Source organism: Tachypleus tridentatus, chromosome 6 (genome assembly GCF_004210375.1).
Source record: "Tachypleus tridentatus isolate NWPU-2018 chromosome 6, ASM421037v1, whole genome shotgun sequence".
NCBI lineage: Eukaryota > Metazoa > Arthropoda > Merostomata > Xiphosura > Limulidae > Tachypleus > Tachypleus tridentatus.
This window is the reverse complement of record NC_134830.1, coordinates 151,152,844-151,166,162: the sequence shown is the minus strand read 5'-3', so window position 1 is coordinate 151,166,162 and position 13,319 is coordinate 151,152,844. Positions and strand designations below refer to the sequence as shown.

Sequence of the window (13,319 nt, the reverse complement as noted above, 5' to 3'; positions counted from 1 at the left end):
ACTAGCAAAATGGCTCCTTGTTTTCATAGTCGTAGCGGTCGAATGGTTACTCTTACCAATGGAAATCGAACAGCAGAAAGAATTCGCCCTCTTCAAGAATTCAATAACGGTTTAGTGATGAGTGATGAACCTTTACGTGACAACCAAGTATTTGAAGTTCGCATTGACAGGAAAGTTAGTAACGCAATAGTTAATTTTAAAATACACTTTACAATCTCTGATGGTAACACTGAGCAACAGTGCTTCCCTGTATGATTACTAATACTAATAGAATATCACTAAATGAAGAAAATGCGTTTAAAGTTCTAGTTTTCATCAATTTTCACGTAACATATTAAGTTCTGATTTTTAAAATCTTTTTACACAAGATGTGTATTAACGCCTGACATCTGCAGTTCTACTTCACAACTGTTTTTAATTTATCACAAAATTCAGTAAAGTGTCAGAATTACACACTCGATTTTTTTTATTTTAGTATATTTCCAAACATTTTGATAAAACTTCGTTTTTCTTCTTTAAAGCATGTAACATTACTTTGCATTAAATTCATACTCATGGTTGTCAGATTTGGAGAATAAAAAACAGGGGTATATATCCAGCTAGATCTTTGTCAGAATGCCATAGGGTTTTCAAACAGGTTTTGAGACAGAAACCCAGCTAAGAAAGTGTCATACATTTTAAGCATAACATTTATATACAAAACTGTACAGTTTGGTAATAACACAAAATGTTTTCTATTTTTTATTTGAAAAATCAAACAACTCTTGATCAATTGACCAAAAGAAAGAAATTCATGGAAATAAACTTTTATAGCACTGTCATGACCAGTTCTGCATTAACTCCTAACCCTAGTGGAGTTACCAGCATTCCCCAAACAGTAAAATTCATCCATTGGATGGTAACAGTGCCCAATAACATGTATGCCTCTTTGGCTGAAAACTAATCAAAGGCATGTTGTTATCCACAAATTTAAGAAATTTGAAGTTTTATTAGGTATGGTAATAATTATTAGGATATCATGGAAATAAGTGACACAATCTGCAACAAATTATTGGTTCAAAAGAGTTAGATTTAAGCTGGACTGGATAATACATTCAGACTGTGTTCAGTTATTTTTGTTGTATATTTCAATTGTAAAAACAATAAAACTTCATGTCAAAAAACAATGTAAAAGTATAAGAAGGATTTATGTTTACTGTAAATTATATAACATACTTTTATATGTGTAAATAAATGTATTCACAAGTAGAAAAGTGTCTTTTGTAATTTAAGATAAGTGTTTGAATTCTAACCTGCAGGTCCAAAAAACGTGAACTTGTTTTCTACTTCTTTTTTTTCCTCTCTAGCCAGGATGCTGAAATTGGACTCTCCTAGTAAAAGTGGGACACATGACAACCCTATTATTTCAGTTTTCTGTGCACTAGTTCTATCACCTTGAAGTCACGGTCTTGTGTCCTTTATATCCAATGTGTGGTAGTCAGTTTAAGATGGTGTGTTGTACTAGTGGTGTTAACCATGTAAAAACTAATGAAAATTGTGTCCTTCTTTGTTTGATTTAGCAAATCAAGTACAAAATATTTGTTTAACTTCTTGTTTTTATTTACAACTAGCTGATGTACCTTTTCAACACATGGATAAAACATAGGGGCCCTCTAGGGGTGACATAGAGGGTCAGATCCAAAGGGCAACTTTTTCTGTCCCTCTAAAATTCACTAGTTATACATAGACACACACACTTCTGTTATATAATGGTTTAGTTAAAGTTAAACTTAGATTTAATATATTAATTTTTATTTTTATCCAAATCACAGGAGTTGTTACCATGCTTGAAAAAACTTTACATCAAAGTTACATTTAGTTACAGCAAATGTAACTGAGTTAATAAACAAAATAAAATATGGTATTGCTCTATACATTTTGGGTTTGTTTTTTTTATCTTTACAAGCCAGTTGTTTAGCCAAAACCCTTGTATCATGATATGATGATCAGTAAAAATAGGAATGCTATGGGTAATAAGATGCACTTTATTCATGAAGCAGTAACTAACTACATGTGTATCATCCACACCTGTAGGTATGTGGCTATATAAATGTGTGTGTGTATGTAACCATAGATTTGTATAAAATGTTGGGTTTTGTTGTTACTTCATTGGACTTCAAGCTATAAGTTAGTAAAACTTAATGTTTGAAATTATAATTTCAGGTTGATACATGGAGTGGATCCATTGAGATTGGGGTAACTACGCAGGATCCTAGTTCCCTTACTTTCCCAACCAGTGCCACAAATTTGAGAGAAGGATCTTGGGTCATGTCTGGATCATCAGTGCTACAAGATGGTCATTCTTTTTTGGAAGAGTATGGTAGTGACCTTGACAAGCTAAAGGAAGGTGAACGAGTCGGGGTGATGAGAACATCGAGCGGTGATCTTCAGTTCTTTGTTAACGGTAGAAACCTTGGAGTAGCCGCTGCCAGTATTCCACAGCGAGTATTTGCTGTTATAGATATGTATGGAAAATGTGCTCAAGTTACACTGATTGATAGTACAGAAGCTCGTAAGTGACTCTTAAATATTTAAGAATTCACTAACCCAAAATTGTCACTCCAGAAAGTAATTTGCTGAATGCCCTTCTTCCTCAAGTAATTTTGATTAATTATTATGCTGTACGTAATCCCATTATTACATTATTCTTTGGAGTTTTCAGCTAAGCTGAGCTTATTTTAAAGATATAACCATTCTTCAAAAGGTGCTCCATCTGTTGTTACACAGGAATATTTACCTGGATATTTCCTTTCCATTCTTCACAAAATAGTGAAGTTAGAATGACTAATAAATTTGAACAACTGTAACTAGGAATGTTTGTGGTAATATAAAATACTGAACAATACAAAGTAATGATTTCAGTTTACAAGCATTTCTCCACGAACAACAAAAGAACAGTTGTAGTAAATTAATACCGTAGCAGATGTTGTAGTAAAAATGGATCAGACATTCAGCAAAGAAAAAAACAAACAGTAAAAATTGTATAAACAAAATCCTGTATTAAAATTAATAATATTTTGTCAAACTAAATGTCTCGGGAAATAATGATTTTGTTAGTGTGTATCGGTTTCTGAGGTAATGTATTTCTGAAAAATTTGTGCAGCATTTGTACACTGGGAAAAACTTTCATGCCGTTTTTCTCTGTTGAATATATCTAATTTTGAAATTAAATAATGTTGTTTATTTATAATAAGCATTGGTGATTTTTAATGGTTTATTTGAAGGATTTATTTTTCATAAAATCCAGTTTTATTTATTTATTTTCTGTAATCCTGCTTTAATATCAAAGGGAATGAATTTAGTGTTTATATTTAAAACAAACCTGTGGTAATATGTATAAAATTATGATGTGATTTTTGTAAACATTAGAGTAAGAATTTTAAAATCAGAAGATAAATAGAGTTTCATAATAATATTTGTAATGAAGATAAGTTAATAGCAGCTTTCTGTTGCCCTCTAATAGCTTATTGTACAGTCCTATGGTTTACAACACTAAATATCAAGTTTAAATACCCATGGTGGGCACAGTGCAGATAGCCCATTGTGTAGTTTTGCACTTAACAACAAACAAAGCACTGCATCCACATAATTAAACTTGCTGCTGCTAAACATTTATTAATGCTCAGTAATACAACACAGTAAAACAATTTGTTGTTATGAGTAAAAATGTGCAAGAAGTGATTGTTAGTCATTTTTTTTTTCTTGTCAGGGCTGTTAGCAAATGAAGTTAGCAATGAATACATTGCTGCTGGTCAGGTTCAGAGCAACACGTGGGAAAGTCGACTGCAGTTTCATGAACGTTGTGGTTCTCTTGTAAAACTATCAAACAGTAATCGAACAGCAGAAAGAAAGAAACCAGCTGATGAGTTTAACAACGGAGTGGTCATGACTAATCGACCGTTGAATGAAGATGAATTATTTCAGGTACAAACACTTTAATAAGTCAGGACTTTTTTGTACTGCAGAAAATAAAAATGCATTTCAAGAAATTTGTGTCGATTTTTATTTCACATTCTTTCTAAAGAATTAGATGATTTGAAAATTAGTTGAAGTAAAGAAATGTTTTCAGTAAACTTTGATGTCTGAAGAAAGTTCCTAACATACCTTGACCCAAGGAAGATACTGAGAAAAAGAAATAACTTAAAGAATATCAGTTGTTAGACATTCTCTTAATTAATTTGTAAACAGCTGAAGATTTTAGAAGATATCTAAATGTAAAGATTAGGTTATTTCAGAACATGTTTTTTTTTTACCAAACTGCTACTTCAGTATATGTCAGGAAAATTTAAAATTTGTGACATCAGCAGTTATTTTGTTCCTCTTGTCACCTTAGAAATAAAAAGTAAAAGACTATATTTCTAATGAATATTGAAAATTCATGTGTCTTACCTATATGAAAGACTATATTTCTATAGTCTTACCTATATAAAAGACTACATTTCTATAGTCTTACCTATATGAAGACTACATTTCTATAGTCTTACCTATATGAAAGACTATATTTCTATAGTCTTACCTATATAAAAGACTATATTTCTATAGTCTTACTTATATAAAAGACTATATTTCTATAGTCTTACCTATATAAAAGCCAGTGTTGGTTACTTCACACTTGATTTCTTAAAGGAGGAGAAGTCATAGAAGCCAAAATGCATTTATCCAAAGAGACTATCTCTATTACTGCCCTCCTATTAGGATTTTAATAAGGAGATGGGGTTACAGTGAAACCTTATAAGTGTAGTGAGTATTGGTATAATAAATCTAATGTAAGCATGTAGATCAGGATCTCTAACCTAGAGCCAAGTGTATAAAATTTATCATGAAAAACACCAGTTAAATTCTAAATATAAAATGTTTCTCAATCAAGCTCTTTTCTGTTATATCACCAACGTTTTTAATAAAAGCAAACCTCTAATTAGTGGAGACTCTAAATTAGGAAATCAACAAATATTTTTTCCAGGTTTGTTGTCTATACATTAAATTTTATACTTTCAGTACACAGACTAACAACAGTATTAGGTTATACTTTTGTTGCTAAGTGAAATAACATCAAAGCCATTGTTGAAATCTAGTGTTACCAAAATGCAACAACTTGTAGCTCTTGACAAGTGTCATGTATTGTACCTCTTCACATGCATCATGTGTCGTAGCTCTTTGGAAGCGTCGTGTGTCGTAGCTCTTTATAAGGATCACATGTTGTATCTCTTCACGAGTGTCATGTGTTGTGGCTCTTCACAAAGAAGGTGTTTTCTTCTGTAAAATACATGAGATGATGATCTGTTTCAATTTACTTTCAAGTGTTGCAGTCATGATAAAATAAATGCGAGGCCATTTTTAAATGTTTAATTAATATTTTTCATGAAACAGCTCTATAATCTAAGGTTTTTTTCAGTGCCATTGTTGTAGGAATAGTTAACGTGAGGCTTATAAATCAGACATCACCAACACATGTAGCAGTTTTTGTATGTTCTGTGTTAAGAATTTTGTGTTACGTGATTGTGCCTGGATTGTTGTCTGAATTAATAAGGACAATTAGTTGGCATTGTAGACAAATTGATGCAGTTGTCAGAGTGCTTTGGGTTTTTAAAATTAGCTTTTCCGATCTTAAGATTGGTGTTTTTTTTGTTGTTTTTTTACAGATAAGAATAGATGAACTTGTAAATAACTGGTCAGGGTCAATTGAAGTCGGAGTTACCACACACTGTCCAGACACCCTTGAGTTCCCGGCCACAATGACCAACATGAGGTCAGGTGAGTCAGAAGAAATTGAAAATTTAATGGTAAATAAACAGTGTATATTGATGGTGAATTTTCTACTTTATGACATAAGTATAATTACTATCACCAGCTAATCTGTCAACTCTCAGCAAGATGGTTCTAATCGTAACACATTTTATTTAGTTGTTTTACTTCTAGACTTGGCTCACTTGATATTTCTCATGATGTTTGTAGTATTGTTGTTTGATTTCCAAGACAAATTTTACATACAAATCACAAAAAATTAACAGATGTGTCTGCTCAAAGAAACATATATTTTGTAAGATTAGAAAGAGAAACAAGTGCAATACAGGATTATGAAACCTCTGATCATGTATTTTTGTAACATGAAAATTAGTTTTTTGTTTCTCACCCTTTTTGTACAAAAACAGGTTATTGTTGATGCAGTTGGTACCATTTGAATTGGTATTATTCTGCATTGTGAAGAATAATAACTTTAGGTAAGTAAGGTGATGCAAGCATTACAGTGCATTGTGAAGAATAATAACTTTAGGTAAGTAAGGTGATGCAAGCATTACAATGCATTGTGAAGAATAATAACTTTAGGTAAGTAAGGTGATGCAAGCATTACAATGCATTGTGAAGAATAATAACTTTAGGTAAGTAAGGTGATGCAAGCATTACAATGCATTGTGAAGAATAATAACTTTAGGTAAGTAAGGTGATGCAAGCATTACAGTGCATTGTGAAGAATAATAACTTTAGGTAAGTAAGGTGATGCAAGCATTACAATGCATTGTGAAGAATAATAACTTTAGGTAAGTAAGGTGATGCAAGCATTACAGTGCATTGTGAAGAATAATAACTTTAGGTAAGTAAGGTGATGCAAGCTTTACAGTGCATTGTCAAGAATAATAACTTTAGGTAAGTAAGGTGATGCAAGCATTACAATGCATTGTGAAGAATAATAACTTTAGGTAAGTAAGGTGATGCAAGCATTACAATGCATTGTGAAGAATAATAACTTTAGGTAAGTAAGGTGATGCAAGCATTACAATGCATTGTGAAGAATAATAACTTTAGGTAAGTAAGGTGATGCAAGCTTTACAATGCATTGTGAAGAATAATAACTTTAGGTAAGTAAGGTGATGCAAGCATTACAATGCATTGTGAAGAATAATAACTTTAGGTAAGTAAGGTGATGCAAGCATTACAGTGCATTGTGAAGAATAATAACTTTAGGTAAGTAAGGTGATGCAAGCATTACAATGCATTGTGAAGAATAATAACTTTAGGTAAGTAAGGTGATGCAAGCATTACAATGCATTGTGAAGAATAATAACTTTAGGTAAGTAAGGTGATGCAAGCTTTACAGTGCATTGTCAAGAATAATAACTTTAGGTAAGTAAGGTGATGCAAGCATTACAGTGCATTGTGAAGAATAATAACTTTAGGTAAGTAAGGTGATGCAAGCTTTACAATGCATTGTGAAGAATAATAACTTTAGGTAAGTAAGGTGATGCAAGCATTACAATGCATTGTGAAGAATAATAACTTTAGGTAAGTAAGGTGATGCAAGCATTACAGTGCATTGTGAAGAATAATAACTTTAGGTAAGTAAGGTGATGCAAGCATTACACTGCATTGTGAAGAATAATAACTTTAGGTAAGTAAGGTGATGCAAGCATTACAATGCATTGTGAAGAATAATAACTTTAGGTAAGTAAGGTGATGCAAGCATTACAATGCATTGTGAAGAATAATAACTTCAGGAACAATTTTTACAACTTAGTGTTTGGAAACAGTTATTGAAAGGACATTATGAAGTTGTTTTTCTTTATTTTGTCTGCTGTCTGTGAGGTGAACAGTATTAATCTGGAAAAAACTATTAGAATTATGTATATTGATTGTTATTAGTATATTTCTATCGTTAACTGTTTTGTGTTGTGTGGTGTGCCACTGGTGTTATGCTGTTGTTGTGTGGTGTGCCACTGGTGTTATGCTGGGTGTTGTGTGGTGTGCCACTGGTGTTATGCTGGGTGTTGTGTGGTGTGCCACTGGTGTTATGCTGGGTGTTGTGTGGTGTGGTGTGGTGTGTGTTGTGTGGTGTGCCACTGGTGTTATGCTGGGTGTTGTGTGGTGTGCCACTGGTGTTATGCTGGGTGGTGTGTGGTGTGCCACTGGTGTTATGCTGGGTGGTGTGTGGTGTGCCACTGGTGTTATGCTGGGTGGTGTGTGGTGTGCCACTGGTGTTATGCTGGGTGTTGTGTGGTGTGCCACTGGTGTTATGCTGGGTGTTATTTTTACCAGTACTGCAGTACTACTGGTGAAAGGAAATAGGACAGGAAGTTACAATTTCCATAGGAAACTGGGCAAGAAACTTCTGGAAACTCCCTGGGGAAAAATATAGTAAAATAAAAAAAAACTTTGTGTTGCCCCATATCTGTGTACAAGTGGGTATTACATGAAGTTTGATTGAATATTCTGAGGTGACAGGAAGTTTAAAAAAATATATATTCTGGTATGAGATGCCCAGGAGATGAGATGGTGGTTTAATTTATTTTTTTATAATAAATACTTTTTATTGAGAGTTTTGTGACTATTTCCTTGTCAAAAACGTTTTTACTAATATACATATATATATATGTAAACGGGTATGTTAGGCTAAGGATTCTTCTACATCTTCTAGGTATCAGTGACTTGTTGGTGATAAATTCAATAATAAACAAACAGCACACACTCCACTTGTTTTTAGAATAACATATATACTTGAAACAAGTTAAATGTATATAAAAAAAATTTTTACACTATGGAGGTCATAATTGTATCATAAACACTTTACAATTCTCTTCTTTTTGTCAAAAGTCCACTTAGAACAATTTAGTTGCTTTATAATTCACTTGAAAAACTGAACTATTTTTATTTCAATGGTATCCGTGTATGATTCACTTATGCAGTTGCATGAGTTACCTCAGTTTGTATACTGAACTTTCAATAATTGTGTGCATTTTGTCAAAGTCCACACAGGTGGGTTCAATAACTTTGGAACTCTCTTTGACAAGAAAAAATATTCTTTTTATCTCTGTCAAACTGTTAATCTAACTCCAAGATATCAACCATTATACTATTCACTCCCACAATGGTTGACTTTACACTTTCTAGCTTCTCTCTCACCAAAATTCTTTTTCACCTGACTTGTACTCTCTGTTTCTGCTCATCTGGTCACAGCCATTTATTATGTCTTTTCCTTAGGCCTTCTAGAAATCTCTATATCCTCTACACGAATGAATTACAAACACAAAATTAATTAATTAATAATACTATTTACGCTAAACAATCTTTTATATCTGACACTCACAAACAGTTTCTTTTTTCTTCAACTTCTACCAGGAACTGTCATGATGAGTGGATGTGGAATTTTGACCAATGGTAAAAGTAGCAACCAGTATTATGGAAAATTTAACTTGGACGAACTCCATGTAAGTACTTGCATGACTTTAGCTGTGGTTTGTTTTTGTGTGCTTGTGTGGATATATTTGGCTACAGTTTTTAAAAATTAGAGGTGTACAAGATAGTGAAAGGACTTGGAAAAGAAGTGATGCATAACTTATTTCAATACAGTCAATACTGAAGTGAAACAAAAACTTTGTCATCAGTTGATAACTTCTGTAAAAGCTAAATAATGTTTTTAGGTTTTCAACCATTAAAACAGGGTTCACTAAGGTCCACAACATTCTATAAATTCGTGGAAAATGAACTCTTAAAAACTGCAGTACTGAAAAATCTGAGAAGAATGACTTACAGTTCATGGTCTTGGAAAAATCATGAAATTTAAGTTTAAAAACATTTTTCTAGGAAATATTTGGCTTCTTTGTTTAAAAAAAAATAGTTGTCAGAATTAGGTTAGTTTGAATTTGGTGTTGACCATTGCAAGTCTTTGTCTTGCAAGACCCAAGATATTTTCTGTTTTCACTGACAGGTATCATTAACGAACAAAAATGCTTGGAAAATGCAAGATTCTAGAATCATGGAAATCTTAGTGTATAAATCTGGAGACAAAACTCTGGAAAGTACTGGAAATTTTCCATATAAAGTCTATATTTATCCTAATAGAATTTCCATTGTAGATGTGTAATAGAAAAATATGGCAAATTAAAGCTATTAACCAAATTTTTGATGTTATCCTTATTGTAATGTCAATTGAGATGCTAGCTTACACAATCAGTACAAATAATGGTTAAGTTGCGATTTCAAGGAAGGAGACAGAATTGGTCTAACAAGGAAATCTAATGGCAACCTCCACTACTACATAAATGAGTTAGATCAAGGTGTAGCAGCAAATGACATTCCAGCTGTTGTGTATGGTGTCGTGGACCTGTATGGCATGACAGTGAAAGTGACCATCGTAGATGAGGTCCAGGATAGTTCTCCTGAAGCTCTTGACCAGAACTTTAGTAATATATTTAGTGAAGAAACCTACTTACCAGCTTCTATTGGTAAGTTCTTTAAATACATTTATTTACTCTATGTTCTTGTATTTGTAGTAATTTATACCAACTGTATTAAACCTTAGGAACCTATAAAGAGTAGCAAAATACAGATGTAACTATGTTACGATTTTGGAGGCTTTTTTTTTTATTTCATGCAGTAACTGTTTAAACATCTTGTTTAGATCTACAACATTATAAATTACAAATGCTTTACTTTAATGAACCTAAGTTAAAACAGTATTACTGCAGCTGGGGTTATGTTTTAAAATATCAAGGTTTTGTTCAGACTAGTAGATTAAAACACTGAAATTTGAAGTAACATTATCCTGAGGTCATTTCTTATGTGGAACTTCCAGGGTCAGCCAACAAATAAATATAAGAAAAGTTTAGGTTGAGGTTTTATCACAGTTATGATTAATATACTGAAAATTATGATAAGAGTATATAATACAAACAAATAAGAGTATATAATACAAACAAATAATGAATAATAAAAGATGACACCCCTCCACCAAATCATTAGTGGTCCTATAAATATGACACAAAAAATGACATGGGATTTATGTGTAATATAAACACATTTTTAGGTAAGTATCAGAGTGTATGGGGAGGAAAGAATTTTTGAATTTATTGAATCAGTCATACGTGTTTAAGTGTAGGTTCAAAAGTGGCTTAGGAGTGATATTCATGGGTTGACCAACCATAAGTGAAAAATGTTTATAAATCAGCAAGATAACTTTTCTAAAATATATATATATATATATATATCCTTAACAAAGGCTCTTCAGTTAATAATTTTTTTAAAAGTCATCGTATTTTTAAAATCTGAAACAAATATTTGACTCTCTCCTGGTTGATGCACATGGTCAAAGTGGCTACTGTCAGTGAACGCTCCTGGCTCACATCATTTATCCAAATTCTTGTCGAGACCTGAGCACGGTTTTACCATGAGACTGGTTGTTATCACGGTTGTCTTATAATAGTGTTACTTGCACTGTATCTTTTCAGGGCCTCCTTGGCTTTCGTGGGTGTAGTTGGCTACAAGAGCTGTAACTAATAGTAAAAATCATGTTTTTCTCACCTTGTGCAGTATGGTCTGTGGATGCAGAGACTTTAATTAGTATGGCTGCCTGTTTATTGTATTTTGAATAATATTTCATGTTAGTATACTGCCTATCAGCCTTAGTTGTATTCATGGATGTGAAAATTAATTTGCAGATGGCCGTGTACAGATACATGCAGTGGACAGGTGGACAGGTGCATGCAGTTATTAATAGGTAGCAATACGTGTGCTTTTACCAGCATGTGTGTACTGTGTTATTTCAAAGTTATATGTTGTGTGTGTTTGAGATAAATTAACGAACAGTTGTTACAAACTAAACGTGTGCAGGTATTTCCTTAATGGAATATGTCTTGTATAGAGTAAGGATGTTGAAATAATGTCAGTTTTCAATGTTTTAGCCAATTCACAAGAGTTAGAACCATTGTTGTTCCATGAGAGGTGTGGAGTCCACGCTGAAATTACCAACAATGGACGCACAGCTCTCCGTCCAAAGTAAGCCCTCTATTAGTTCTTTCATATCTGTTCCATTTCTGTACTGACATGTTATTGTTACAGGAGTTTTAATATCCTTCATCAGTGTGGAACAAATGACATTGACTAATATTACTACAAGATTTCTGTTGTAAGAATCACTTATAATTATGAAAGACCCTTAAAAAATGGGATAATTTTTTGTTTCCTTAGCAGTGAATGTCATAACAGAACCTGTGTGATAAGTTACTTATGTGATAGTTTTGTTTTCATAATAATTCATCAAAACTAGTTGATCATGTGATGAAACTTTGTGACTGTCAGCTCCAGAGAAACATGACAAATTCCATATGAAACATGCTTTTCCAAAAGGTCATAAGAAGCGTTTTGTTTCTGGTCTTAGGTTGAGGCCTTAGGTAATGCATATGTGTGTCAGTTAGTAGTATCTTATGTGAGTAAAATAGACACAAGATTTCTAATATATGTAATGTTTGGAAGTGTGTTTCTATACAAGTTTGTTGTATTAATGAGTTGTGAAGTTCTGTGAACTAGATTTCAAAACAGTGTTACCATATATAAAAACAAAACTGATTATATGTACTAAATCTCTAAAGTTCTTTATTTCTTGTATCTTAGTCAACATTAGAATTACTTTTACTAACTGAGGAAAAACTAGCATTCATGAAAATGGTGCTTAAAAGTTGGAGTACAAAGTGAGTTGTTATGTATGTTATTATCCACAGTGCACTTGAAGATTTCAATAATGCTGTTGCCCTGACTAATCGACCTTTGAGGACGGCAGAGATGTTTGAGGTCATCTTAGAGCAGCAAGTGGTCAAGTGGACAGGGTCTATAGAGATTGGAGTGACCACACATTCACCCTATGACATAGAATTTCCATCGACTATGACCAACATGAGATCTGGGACGTGGATGATGACTGGTAGTGGCATCATGTGTAATGGAACCTCTGTAGTTGAAGAATATGGTATAAATTTAGAAAGATTAAAGGTTTGTCAACCATTTACACACTCCTAACAGTTTTAAGGTTTTTACTGTATAACATAAGTTGTAAGATGCATTTCGTGCATGTTAGCTATTTCTAAAGATTACGTTCTTATCTAATTCAGTCTGTTTTGCTGTTAGCTGTTCTTTTTGTGAACAAATAAGACAACTGAATGAAGTGTGAGTCATGCTTGTATCATTGTTCCTACTTCTAATGAACCTAGATTTGTGGTTGGTCTTACTTTCAGTGAACCTTGATCTGTGATGCTCTCTGCTTCCTGTGAAATATTGTAAATGTGATTGTCTCTACTTTCAGTGAGTGAACCTTGATCTGTGATGCTCTCTGCTTCCTGTGAAATATTGTAAATGTGATTGTCTCTACTTTCAGTGAGTGAACCTTGATTTGTGATGCTCTCTGTTTCCTGTGAAATATTGTAAATGTAATTGTCCCTACTTACAGTGAACCTTGATCTGTGATGCTCTCTGCTTCCTGTGAAATATTGTAAATGTGATTGTCCCTGCTTTCAGTGAAC

At 32.9% G+C, this 13,319-nt stretch overlaps 1 protein-coding gene across 1 annotated transcript in view; it reads left to right on the top strand.

The window, feature by feature from the left end:
- LOC143251783 (neuralized-like protein 4) overlaps nucleotides 1–13,319 on the top strand; it is a 58,302-nt gene continuing 44,983 nt past the window's right edge. Inside the window, exons 1-8 of the mRNA XM_076503026.1 lie at nucleotides 1–174; nucleotides 2,203–2,551; nucleotides 3,749–3,963; nucleotides 5,679–5,790; nucleotides 9,148–9,236; nucleotides 10,013–10,253; nucleotides 11,709–11,802; nucleotides 12,525–12,792. Coding sequence (XP_076359141.1) covers nucleotides 10–174; nucleotides 2,203–2,551; nucleotides 3,749–3,963; nucleotides 5,679–5,790; nucleotides 9,148–9,236; nucleotides 10,013–10,253; nucleotides 11,709–11,802; nucleotides 12,525–12,792 — 1,533 coding nt within the window. The 5' untranslated portion in view covers nucleotides 1–9. The remainder of the gene's footprint in view (nucleotides 175–2,202; nucleotides 2,552–3,748; nucleotides 3,964–5,678; nucleotides 5,791–9,147; nucleotides 9,237–10,012; nucleotides 10,254–11,708; nucleotides 11,803–12,524; nucleotides 12,793–13,319) is intronic.